Here is a 13,553-nt window from a genome sequence, read left to right as displayed (position 1 = left end):
GAATTTTTAGTGCCATAGCTAATAAAGTGGCTCCCCGGGTATAATAGTTGCTTGTAAAGGGTTGGAGAGAGTTGATCCAAACTTGACTTTATTGTGCTACTCCAAATCTACCAAAGACGCAGGATTTTCAGACATGCTACTGCACAGGTTTAGCAGAATACAAATATAAAAGCATGCAGCATATACAAGTCTAGGGAGACTGACTACATAGGGAATAGAAATTAAATAGGACTGTAAAAGGAAAAATGACATCACAGCAGAAAAACAGGTTGTACCTTGGTCCTTTAATGTTTGTGACAGAACAGCGCCATCTTCTGGAAACCTGGCAATACTGCAGCCAGAAGCATAATACACTGTAATGAGAGAGAAGAAATAACAGCTACATTCTGGAAGGAACAGACCCGGTACATATTTCATACTTTACGTAGACTCACTGTCATGATTAGCCATAGTAAAATCTCCTTCATATATGCCGTCACTGAAAGCCATATTCCAAACTGACAGAAGATCATTTAAGGCTGGTATATTGGCACCTCCGGTGTCTGGCATCCACCACTGCCTGCAGGAAGAAAATAGGCCATGAAAATACACGTCAGTCAGCTGGATTTATCATAAGTTTACTAAACTCTGTGGGCCTTGATTTACATGCTTACTGACGCACATACATGACGCTGTCCCCATGTGCACACATTTAATTTAACTTCTAAACTAATTAAGGCAGTTGCCCCACGAAAGATAATCTATATTTTTCAAACCAGTATGTGGATCTGAATACATGTAATTAAAGGGGTTGTCCGAGTTATTTTTTTGTTCTTTGTATGTTTCTAACTAGGCAAATGTAACAACTTTACAATTCACTTACTTTATCTCCAGTTGCTGCTTTCTCAGATTTCACTGAGGGTCAGATTTTCACCTGTGATGTCAGCTTCTCTCCCTGCTCTGAGGTTAGGTGAACAAGCCTGAGAGAGCAGATAGGAGTCTGTACACAAGATGTCACTGCACTGCCGTCTGCTCTCTCCCTGGATTCTTAACCCTTTCAGCTGCACAGACTCAGGGCTGAAGACTTTACGCTGGGTTCAGACCTGAGCGTTCTGAAACGAGCGCTCTGTATGCGCGATTGTACGGGCGTTTACAATCGCGCATACAGAGACTGGCGTTCACAGATTGTTGTGCGTTCCCGAATTTCTATGTGCGGGAACGCGCGACAAACGCCCAAAAAAAAAGCTCAAGCACTTGTTTGAGCGTCGGGCGTTTTACAGCGCGATCGTACGCGCTGTAAAACGCCCAGGTGAGAACCATTCCCATAGGGAATCATTGGTTCTTGCCTGTTGTGCGTTTTACAGCGCGTAGGAACGCGCTGTAAAACGCTCAGGTGTGAACCCAGCCTTACTGAGTAGCTGCAGGCAGTGAGGAGACAAATGCTGGGCACAGGAGCTGACAGAGGAGTTCTGCAGAGCATTGCACAAGAACAGGTTGGGAGAAGATCCTGTGTGTATCTGCAGTCTCAATGTACAGCTGGGACTTGTAGTCCCACACATACAACATGCTGCTGAGTATCCCAGCAGGCAGACATGTCACTCAGGGCAGACTTATTCACTCCCTTTGCAGACCAGGGGGAGGGGCACTAATATTCATGAGCAAACCTCAGAGATTGTTGCTATTGCAGGTAAACAAAGGGCCAGAAGAGAACCAGGGAAATGAGGAAAACGAGATTTTTGTATAACTTACCAGTAAAATCTCTTTCTCGCTCTTTCCTTGGGGGACACAGAAGACCTTGGGTATAGCTCATCTCCATAGGAGGCGTGACACTAAGTGAAGACTGTTAAGCCCCTCCTCCACAGCTATACCCTCAGCCTGGAGAGAGAGACTGCCAGTTGCGTGTCCAAGTAGTGAAAAAAGGCAAAGTCCAAAAATGGAACCAACAAGCCAACTACCCAACGGGTAAAACAACTCGGAAACCGTGTAAAGAAAAAACAAGAATGGGTGGGTGCTGTGTCCCCCAAGGAAAGAGCGAGAAAGAGATTTTACTGGTAAGTTATACAAAAATCTCGTTTTCTCGCCCAGTTTCCTTGGGGGACACAGAAGACCTTGGGACGTTCAATAGCAGTCCAAGAGGGGAGGGACCACAGCACCAAGGCGAAGCACCCGAAGGCATCAAGAAACCACCGCCTGCAGACCAGGCGGCCCAAGGCAGCAGCCGCCGAAGCCCGAGCATGCACCTCGAATAACTCGGTAAGGAGGAGTGCCAGGAAGACAGTGACCGCCTTGCAAAAAAGGAGGCACCGACCGCTCTGGTGAAAGGAACGGTAACACCAAAAGCATAACCCAGCCCCTGGTGCGGCAACCACAGCAATAGCTACTCTGAGAAAGCGGAGGAAAGGCACCTTTGGAGGCCGCCAACCCCGTGCGCGGACCTCCAGAAACACAAGAGACCGAACGTCGACAAGAGTCGGAGATCTCCAAGTACAAACTGCAAAGGCCCAAACAAACTTCCAACCGGTGAAGTGTCCGTTCCCGGGGAAGACAAACACCACCTTCAGAAGGAAGGAAAAGACGGGATGGAGAACAGCCCCGTTCCGAGGAAAGACATAAGACTCGGAACAAGACGGGTCGCCACTCAGACACCCGTCAGACACGATGGCTACGGAAACACAACCGTACAGGACAGAAGGAGTAGAGAGAACCTCTGTAACGGCTCCAAGGGAAAGACTGGAGCGCCAAGAGCCCAGTATGTAGTCCCCAGGGCGGTACCGGAGGGCCGTACAAAGGAAACCAAGAGCCGCTGCAAGGAAGGAGGTCATGACAGGCCCAGAGGGCTGGGGAATGCTGAAAGAGGAAGGACAGCGCCGACACTCGACATGCCAAGCAACAGAGTCCCAGTCCCAGGTCCAGGCCGGACTGGAGAAAGACAGAACCATGGAGAAAGAATGTCAGAGTGGGGGAACCCCAGCTTCCCACAGAACCCCAGGCAAAAAAACCCTAAGTCCTACAACAGACCCTGGACAAAGCACAGCCAGGAGCGACGACTAGCGTGCCCGCTGGAACCGCTTGGGCGAGCGGGAGAAAACCCAATGTGATCAGGCGCAGACCAGTAACATGGGCCGAAGGGTCGGCAAACCGATCCCGTCGTCCCGCATCCACCCGGAGTGGGGTAGCATTAGGACAGACGGAAGGAACTGAAAGGGTCCACCCATCATCAGACAGACGCCAGGACCCAACAGGCTAAATTCCATGTCGACGCAGTCACCAAGGAAGGTGTTCTACAGTCTCGGCGCGGGAGATCTAAGGACAATCTCGACCGAAAGGTAGTCCTCCCAGGTACCGAGAAGGTAAGTTCACAGCAGGATCATTACCCAGAACGGAAAAACGCAATCTGCACCCAGCGAGAGGACAGAACGCGGTAGACCCGGAAACAGCTAGTACTGCCAGTGAGAATGAGGGAGACGGTATGAGACCACAAGGAACACCGGAACCATCCAAGTGAACAACCATGCGCTCCCCAGAGGCAGAAGCCACAACCGGAGTGATATGCCCCGAGCGGGAGACAAAACAGAGACGGCGAGAAAAGCAATCGAGACAGAGGCCGGCAAAACACCCTCCAATCGAAAGGAGGAGTGGGCAACAGGGAAGCCATAGGACAGCTCAAGAGCAGAACCCCCGCTACTCTGTGAAACGTCCAGCTCACCACCTCGCAGAAGGCGAACACCCTGAAGAACCCACGGTGGAGGTCCTTCGGACCTGGGAAATTGAGCACCCAAGAGAAGCTGGGTGACCTTCCCGAGAAGAGCGTCCCGAACCTGGTAGCAGATCACACTGAAGCGCAGAAGGCGCCAATAGGAAGGACACATACCACACTGCATCCGAAGAGGAGAAATTGGTAGTAGGCGAGGGAACCGTAGTCCCGCCAGAGTCAATGTAGAATCCGAGGGGCGCTGCGAACAGCACTCTTGACCATGTGACCGCTTACACAGGGAAGCAATGCTGCGGGAGGACGAATGGGTACGCCTCTAGGAACCACAAACACAACCCAGGTGAAAGAGCCCACTAACATGGTGGACACCGTCACAACGGGACCGCAATATACAATCCAAACTAGAGAACGAGTACCACCCAGCTCAGTGCAGTAGACGGCAAGTAGGGCCCATCCGGAACAGGTGGATAGAATGATCTCTTCAGAGCGTGCAAGGCCAGCGGCAAGGAAGGGAGGTACACGTTCGAGCAGCCCCGAAAGCAGTGAGAAGGCCAACCACCTACAGGAGGAAAAGGCATACACGGCCCAAACAACGCACAGAACGTCCGCTCACTGCAAAACGTCACTCAGCGAAGAGGGACAGTCACAGAGTCCCAGTATCCACAGAAGAGCAAAGTGCAACCGAAAGGGGAGTTCGCACAAGACTAGTACGGCATGCGACCGAACGCAAGTAGTCCACCCAGAAAAGGGGGAATGTACCTGGCAAACACCGCAGTCGGCAAGAGTGCAAGGCCCGCCCCAACAAGGGGGGCGACGCCCAAGGCCAGTACCCACTTCAGAGAAGCAGGACATACCACATTCCGCCTAGACGGGGGTCATGCACATGGCCGCACGGTATCCAACAGGAATGTAGAAGGTCCACCTAGTGAAAGGGGGACATGCACAGGGTTATCCTAGCATCAAATGATTGTGCAATAATCCACCCAACACCAAATTTCGTGAGAGTGCAACTACTCCGCCAATGAATGGGGACAAGTACCAGTTCAGCACAGACAAGGACAGCTGTGAATCACGTGAGCGTGCAAAAGTCCGCCCATGGAACGAGGGGCGGTCATGCACAAGGCCAGTACCGTATCCAATGGGAGTGCAAGCATTCCACCCCTGTTAGAGGCCATCGTATCCGGCGAGAGTGCAGGATGCCGCCCCGAAGGGGGGGGGGGGGACGGGACATGCACATGGTCAGCATCGCAACCAGGGAGAGTGCGAGCACACCGCCAAGGATGGGGATCATGCACAAGGCCAGCAATGTGCTGGTGAGAGAACAACCCCAGTCAGCGAGAGTGTATGTATGCCGCCCGCGGCAAGGAGGCATGCCCATGGCCGGCAGCGAATCCAGTGAGAGTGCAGCACACCGCCCACGGAAGGGGGGGGGGGTCATGCACATGGCTGAAAACAGATCCAGCGAGAGCGCAAGCACCCCGCCATGGAAGGGGGTCATGCACATGGCCAGCAACTTACCGGCGAGAGAAACAACCCCAGTCAGTGAGAGTGTATATATGCCGCCTGAGGGAAGGAGGCCTACCCAAGATCGGCAGTGAAGCCAATGAGAGTGCAGCATACCGCCAATGGAAGGTGGTCATGCACATGGCCGGTAGTGAATCCAATCCAGCGATAGTACTGCGTCCTGCCTGCGGAAGGTGGTCATGTACCTGGCCAGCACCGCACACGGTGAGAGTACAGTATTCCGCCAATGGAAGGGGGTCATGCACATGGCCGGCAGCGAATCCAGTGAGAGTGCAGCGTTCCGCCTATGGAAGGGGGTCGTGCACATGGCCGGCAGCGGACCCAGTGAGGGTGCAGCACTCCGCCTATGGAAGGAGGTCATGCACATGGCCGGCAGCGAATCCAGGGAAAGTGCAGCGTTCCGCCTAAGGAAGGGGGTCGTGCACATGGCCGGCAGCGGACCCAGTGAGGGCGCAGCACTCCGCCTATGGAAGGAGGTCATGCACATGGCCGGCAGCGAATCCAGGGAAAGTGCAGCGTTCCGCCTATGGAAGGGGGTCGTGCACATGGCCCGCACCGAATCTGGTGAGGGCGCAGTAATCCGCCTAAGGGGGTCATGCACAAGGCCAGCCCGCAGCCAGGGAGAGTGCCGTATCCAACCTAGGAAGGAGGGTCATGGCAGGTACCACAACTGGAGAGGGTGACGAATTCTGCCTATAAAGGAGAACAGGCACCTAGCCAGAGCCGCAGCAAGGGAGTGCTACATGCCGCTCATGGAAGGGGGGGGGGGGGGGCATGCATACAGGCAGCACTACTGAGATGAGACTGCCGCGTCCTGCGCAGCCCACAAGAAACTACTCCGTTATCCTTCCATTCCTTATAATGGTAACACAGCCTCCCTGAGGCAGGCAGGGGGACACCATACAGGGGCACAGGCTCTCTGAGGAAAGGAGGGCCAGCCAAACAGTCCCATTGGGAGCCGGCCAGTAGCCAAGGGGTTAAAGGATCCGGCCTGGGGGCGATGCTGCGATCCCCTGGGGGCGGGGGGACCTCCAGGCGGGAAGAATTCGCGCCTGGAGAAGATCCCGCCCCCTCCAACAGAGGCCGGAATTTTGCGGCCTAGTAGGCCGAGAAGCCGGGGCCTAAATTTTTGCGGCGCCCGAGGCCGCACAGTGTTCAATGTACCGGCCGGGACCCGAGCCAGAGTGGCGCATTACACACCGGGCGCGGGAGCCCACCCCGCGGCCGGAAGATTCAGGGGCACGGATGGAGCGCCGAAACTGCGGCCCAGCAGGCCGCGAGGCCTGGGCCAGAATTTGTGACGCCCGGCCGACCGGAATGCAATGACGGTCGGCCGGGGCCAGTTAGAGCATCGCTCATAAGTCCCATGCCGGCCGCGGGGGCCCACCCCGCGGGCCGGAAGAGTCAGGGGCCCGGAAAGTTGTGCCGGAGGTGCGGCCCAGCAGGCCTAAAAACCTGTGCCAAAATTTGCAGCGCCCGGCCGGATTGTACATGCCGGCCACAGGAGCCCACCCCGCGGACCGGAGGCGAGGCCTTACACCCCTGCAGTCAGGAACGGGCCCCAGGCCCTGAACAGCGCACCTGGTAAGGAATGGGGGGCCAGATAGGGAGCCGCTGGGACGAAGAGCTGGCACTCTATGACAAGCGCCCTGAGTGCAAGGCCTAATGCACAGAGATGAATGAGCAACCGCGGCACGATCCGGCCCTCAGGTGACCGGACGCCGCCCCCCCAAGGGAAGAAGGGGGGCAATGCGGCTGAACCTATTCTGATGGAGGTCAGAAGGGGAGGAGAGGGAGCAGGGAACAGCCGCCCTGCAGCACCCAGAGGCCCCAGTATGGGGGTCCAGCACGCAGGAGAAAAGGGGGGGGGACGTAGGGCTGGAGAAGCCTCTCTCTTACCACAGCCGTCTTCACCCTCTGTCAGTTCCAGCAGGGTCGCCCCTTCAGCTTCTGGCACCGTAGTGGCAGGACGCTGGAAGAGGGACTTGGCGTGCGGGCGACCCTTGCGCTGGCGGGATGCAGGGGAGCTGGGCTGCCCTGGTCCTCCTTGCCTTCTGTGGGGGAGGCAGCAGTGCGGGAGACCGGCACTGGCGCAGCTCGACCCCGGGAGAAACAGAGAGGTCTAGTGCGACTCTGTTGTCCCTTGTATGATCTGGAACAAAAATAAAATAAAAATAAAAAATAAAAATTTAAACAAGGAGAAAAGAGCCCTGCAGAGCAGGGAGTGTCTTGCCTCCTTGGACACTAAGCAAAAACTGGCAGTCTCTCTCTCCAGGCTGAGGGTATAGCTGTGGAGGAGGGGCTTAACAGTCTTCACTTAGTGTCACGCCTCCTATGGAGATGAGCTATACCCAAGGTCTTCTGTGTCCCCCAAGGAAACTGGGCGAGAAAGATTTTTTTTTGCCTAAAACTTGCTTAGCTATGTTATATATTGCTGTCCATCAGATTTACAGTGCTATATTTTTTTTTTCATAACTCAGACAACCCCTTTAAACATTTAGCATAGTCACCGAGCTATTCACTAAAATCTCTGTATAGCGCCACCTGCTGTTTGCTCTAAATTCTTTGTCCTGCTCACTGAGATAGAAGCACAGGCTCAGTTCTATCCTTCAACTGCCATCAGCTGCAGCAGAAAGGACAGCATTTAAGTGCAGCTTTGAGCGCTGATGGTGGGGGAACTGGGAGCAGTAGGGAAATAAATAAATAAAATTGTGATCTGGACTACATATGTATTACTGTAATTGATAGTCCAAAATCAGGGTGACAGATTCCCTTTAAAGAGGACCTGTCCCCTCTCCTGACATGTCTGAATCAGTAACTACTTGAATTCTCCATGTAATAATAATTCTGGAGCATCAATTCTTATGACTCTGATGTATCATTCCTGTATTATTCCTGCTAGAAGTTAACAAATAAATTGTCAGCAGTCTGCAGTAAAAGGTACTGCTGGGTGTTACCAGTAGCGGGTGTTTCTGACTTTGTCCAATCAGTGCTGCCAGTGGCAGATCGTGCAGGGACCCCGCCCCCCAACTGGCAACATCCAGCTGTACCTTTACTGCAGACTGCTAGCAATTCATTCAAAAACTTCTAGTAGAAAACTAGCAAAGGAATGGTACAACATAGAGCCATAATAGAAATTCCAGAATTATTATTACATAGGGGATGCAAGTAGGTAATAAAACAGACAATGACCAATGCCCTTTAGAATTTCTATAAAGCCAATTATGGAAAAACACATTAAGTTAACATTTACATGGCTGTACGGCACAGTACCTGGTGTTCTCATCATAGAATTTGACTTTTCTCATAACCGAGGTGTTGTACCAGTCGCTGAAGACAATCAATGACAGCCCATGAGCCACATCCCTGCGGAGCTTAGATATTTCCTCAGGGAAAAATTCTTCTTCACTATCCACCATAAGCAGAGTTCCTGGAGAACAAATCGTGACAATCCACAAATCAATTTATTCTTGACAACATCAGTGAATCGTCTGAATGTTCTTACATCTTTGTCGACAATAGCTCTTACCGTACTGGCTGGCATCAAAGCATGTGAAGGGTGAGCCCAATACTTCTACAAAGTAGCCCATACTTCTCAGGTGCTGGTACATATCTCTGAAGTTGGTGTGAATATGGTCGCCATTCCTGCAAGACATTTACACAAAGACCTAATAAATGAAGATGGGATTTAAATGTGATGATTCAGCAATAAAAATGTATCTGCGAAGAACACGTCATACGAGTGGCACTTTATTTCTGTGCCAGCGGCACCTCTCACACATGGGGGCATTCACAGTCGTATAACCCCTTTAAAATCAGTCATACTGAATTAAACTTGTGTAGGAAAAGAGTCAGAGTGGCACTGCATTAACTTCCTCTGCCCTATGAACAGGCTGTGTCACATGTGCATGTCCAGTGCTAACTTTAGCCACCTGGCGGTGCTTTGCCCTCAGCAGACTTGTAACTGATCAAACGAGAAGAATATATAGGCGGCACTCACCATTCGGTGCAATCTTCCTTTATTTTCCCCAGAGCTGGGTACATCAAAGCTGGATACATCAAAGCTGGATATCCTAACACTGCACCGTATGTTTGTCCGTCCTGAGCCATTAATGTATTCAGCTTTGATGTACCCAGCTTCGATGTATTCAGCTCTGGAGGTAATAAAGGAAGATTGCACTGAATGGTGAGTGCCGCCTATATATTATTATTGTTTGATCATACTGAATTCATTGCTAACAATTGCAGTTTCCAATAAGAAATCCTTGTGTACCGCAAAAAGCGAAACAAAAAATTTTGGGGGTAGACTAGCACATGGTGCTTGTGATAAAGTCATAAAAACAAATCTTTTAAAATCCAGCACTGCAAAAGATTACAATTTACACTGAAAAAGGAGTTAATGGGGCTAGTCCAAAATTTTAATGAATGTGACATTATTGCTGCAGAACCAGCGGGGACATTTAAAGGGAGATTACTTTTTTTTTTATACAGTAAGCTGCTGTCCAGACTCCAGACCGCAGATTTGAGAACTGAACTACTGTACAAGGCATACCATTCTGTAAGTGGGGGCAGTGTGATTTATTGCTTAATGGCTTTGATATTTAGCCATTATGAAACATGGAAAAAAAAACGTTATGTCTTTTTATTTGGTGTGGGTCGCAGAATTTATTATAAATATACAAAAGAAAGCAGTGTGAACTCACCAGTCTAAGGGGTCATTCTTCATCCTTAGGTTATCTCTTGGGAAGTAGCCTGGTGGGTAACGGAGGTTATGATACTGATCCCAAAGAACCCTCTTACTACGGGGCGGAGTGGGAATGATCTTGACCTTGATTGGCAGTTTAACCGTAGAGAACTGTTCAGCTCCATTCTTCTAAAGTTAATGAAGGGGGGAAAAAAACTGTCAATACAGGCAGTGGTAAGAAGGTTGTCAGGTGTCAGATTTCTCCTCTTATAGCCTCTGCGGACCCCCACTTACGCCTGTATTACAGCAATAAGTTATCCGACAGGTTTTCTGACCAATCATTGGTCAGATGGCCAGTTACACACACAGATCTTGTGTTATACACCCCAACTATTGGTCTGATTGGACAGAATCTGTTGGTGTAATACAGCCCTAACACACCACTACCTGATTAAGTGCAAAAGATTTCAGATTTTGTTTCTCCCACACAGGACGCACAACATATATCTGTCTCTAAGCTTGTAACTAATTAATATGGCCAGATCTGGTGTCTCCAGCCCTTTCAAAAGCCATGTCCGCTCCATTACTGACCCCAACATTAAAGCGAGTCTGCCATCATCAGTTTTAATAAAGCAAGGCCATGGTCAAATAGGCTTTGCTTGCTCATCTAAATCCAACCATGTATATGGTTTAAATATTCCATACTTCCTCTGCCCTTAGTGCAAGAAATATCTCCTGCTTCAGCCACCCAGACACTCTTTTTGAAGGCTGATTGAGAGGGGGGGTAAAGCATTAGAGATGCCCTCTTGCTTCACCCTACCCCCGATTAGACATTGGAGCATGCACAGTAGAACCTGGACTCTCTGCTAGGACAAAAACAAGTCTACTACGTATACGCCGATGTCTGATCACATAGTACTTGTGAAAGAAGATACGGTCAGGAAACATAACATAGCTAATGTCTGATCTACACTGCTGTGAGTTCGAGCCCGACCGTTCGTCTACAGTCCCGTACTCAAATAATGCTGTGACTACAGGGCAGTAGACCCACAGTTCCACTGGAAGTCACAGCATCACAGATCGCTATAATGTATGGCTCAAAAGGACCATGGGTGGTCCAGGAAATGTGGCCTTCACACAGGCCGCATATGGCCATGTAAAAGCAGCCTCACTCGCTACACGAGCAGGATCTCTCCAAGATGGAAGGCTATTATCTCTCCAATGGGTGAATGAGGAGTTGCCAAGAGGTTCTGAAAAAGGCAATTGCCTGAATCTGGGTGACACAGGAGCAGGAAAGAGGCCAAGTGTGGGGATGTAAGCTCAGCTCTCAAGACATAATGAGATGGTGTATGATCAGTATACAAGGAGAAGCGCTAGACTTAGCCATGACAATCAGCGCTCTGTAGGTCACTATTACTATGACCGGGGAGCCATGTCGGAGACCAGGGATGAGAGTATGAGCCATGATGAGGACAAGGAATGAGAGGGGAGCTATATCCTATTGAGTAAGGATAAAAATTACAGGTTTGCCACTTTGCGGACAAGGATTAAAAAGGGAAGCCATGGGGCCAAGATTTATAGAGGTACCATGCTAGGGATCAATAAATTAGAGAGGTGCCATGCTGTGGACTAGAATGATGGGGCCATCTTGAACTGGGAAAAGTAGGGGTCATCATGAGCACCGAGAATGAGGGGGAGTCATGTAAGGTTATGTGTGTGGGATGGGACAGTACAAAGGCTGTTTTATTAGTCCTAGTTAGCGGCTGGTTGTGTGCAATATACCGATGCAATGCCAAGCATGATTTTGGGCTCTTATCATTTGTCTTTTTTTTGGGGGGGGGGGGGGGGGCGGGGCTGGGGTAGGCATATTGCACATTGCTGACTCCATTAGACACTTTAGCCACCCCCCATGTACGAAAACATTTTGTGTGCAAACTTAGGTATTTAGCTCAAAAGAGGTTTCACTGTATTACGGAATTCAATGTACAACACTATGCAGTCAGCGTTGGAGAGGATGCATGTGCATGCTGGAAAGTGCTCAGCACCTGTACGGTGTTTTATTGCGCCCCCTGCGATGTTGGCGGGAGAACGAGGAAGTGATACAGAGCAGGAGGAGGGAGATGGGACTACCCAGGAGCCACTTTTCAATTAGTTTACATATAAAACAAAACTTTTTCTGAGGTCTTGGTCAAGGGAGCAAAAAGGTATATTCCAAATGCAATGTGTGTCAGCTACAGGGCACTGCAGGTACTTTAATGGGTGCAAGATTAGTAGACTTTACCATACCCAACAATACTGTGCACAGAATTTACTAAGAGCCCCCTCTCTCCCTTTACCCCAAGCAAAAAAACACACACAGAAGGGACAAACATTGGATAAGCCCACAAGCTGTCTAGTACATTGGTCCCTATAATAAGAGAACCAAAAAAATAAAAATAAAAAGGCATACAAGAGGCATACAGTATCGTAGAAAGTTTAGGATGTACACACCTCGTTTTCTTCTGGAGATGCCACGGTAATCATTACATGACCCTGGGCAATGCCTTCCCATGAAGCCGCTTTCTTTGCTACAGAGATGGAGATTGCTAGATAGCCAGACCACGGCCACAGCACAGACGAGTATGAGAAGGCAACTTCAATGTTATCACCATTGTGTGGGAGATATGGCTGCCAGTCAGGCTGCAAAAGGTCAAAGTCAAAGTCTGAAAAGTGCAGCAAATTTCTATTCCAATCTAAAAAAACTAATTTCAATTTCATTTAAAGGGAATCTGTCACCATGTTTATGCTGTCAACATAAAGTAGGAACAGATGCCAATGTCTCACAGCAGGTTGCAGCTGGATCTCCATCGGATCCCATGATAGTTAAAAGGGAACCCGTCATCAACTTTGTGCTGCCCATACTAAAGGCAGAATAAAGTGGAGACAGGTGAGTTGATTTCAGCGGTCTGTCATTTATAAGTTAAAAGTAAGTGGTTGCCGAGAACCAACATCACAATCATTGCAGACTGGGCCTGGAAAAGAGTCCCAGCCACCGGAGAAGAGTCCTGGTTATTCATGAATTCTTGCTCTCCTGCCCACCTGCTGATTGACCGGCTTCCACCTAGTTCTCTCCCTTTCTCTCTAGGAGAGAACTGCCAATCATCAGCAGATGGGCCGGAGAGCAGGAGATTATGAATAACATGACTCTTCTCAGGTAGATTTGACTCTTTTCACGGCCTGTGCTGCAATGATTATGATGCTGGTTCTCAGCAACCACTGACTTTTAGCTGATGTGTGACACACCGCTGACATCAGCATTTCTGTCACTATTTTATACTGCCCTCAGTGAGGTCATCATAAAGTTGACAGGTTCCCTTTAAGGGGGCTGGATGGCATTCTGGCAGTGCCAGATCCTGCAGGCTATTCCCAGTCAGAACAGCCTGCCGGACCTGTACGTGCTAGTAAAACTGGACTAACTCACCTTGTCCACTATTCTTCCAGTGACTCCCATGCCATTGAGAATAGTGAGGTTTACAATGGTTGGCATCCCTCCGTAGTAAATAGGCTGGGAACAGTATGGCCACATGTAGGGACATTCCGTTAGGTCAACATACCCGGGACTTAAACTACAGAAAAAGAAGAAACGTATATATAATATGCACATAGCTGAGAAAC

General features: G+C 50.0%; 1 protein-coding gene across 1 annotated transcript in view; it reads right to left on the bottom strand.

The window, feature by feature from the left end:
* Positions 1–13,553, bottom strand: part of MBTPS1 (membrane bound transcription factor peptidase, site 1) — a 54,456-nt gene that overhangs the window by 13,825 nt on the left and 27,078 nt on the right. Inside the window, exons 12-18 of the mRNA XM_044269912.1 lie at positions 13,360–13,504; positions 12,390–12,578; positions 9,919–10,088; positions 8,745–8,860; positions 8,489–8,645; positions 435–559; positions 276–353 (exon numbers count right to left, since the gene is read on the bottom strand). Coding sequence (XP_044125847.1) covers positions 276–353; positions 435–559; positions 8,489–8,645; positions 8,745–8,860; positions 9,919–10,088; positions 12,390–12,578; positions 13,360–13,504 — 980 coding nt within the window. The remainder of the gene's footprint in view (positions 1–275; positions 354–434; positions 560–8,488; positions 8,646–8,744; positions 8,861–9,918; positions 10,089–12,389; positions 12,579–13,359; positions 13,505–13,553) is intronic.

Source organism: Bufo gargarizans, chromosome 10 (genome assembly GCF_014858855.1).
Source record: "Bufo gargarizans isolate SCDJY-AF-19 chromosome 10, ASM1485885v1, whole genome shotgun sequence".
Lineage (NCBI taxonomy): Eukaryota > Metazoa > Chordata > Amphibia > Anura > Bufonidae > Bufo > Bufo gargarizans.
This window is presented reverse-complemented; position numbering and strand designations above follow the sequence as displayed.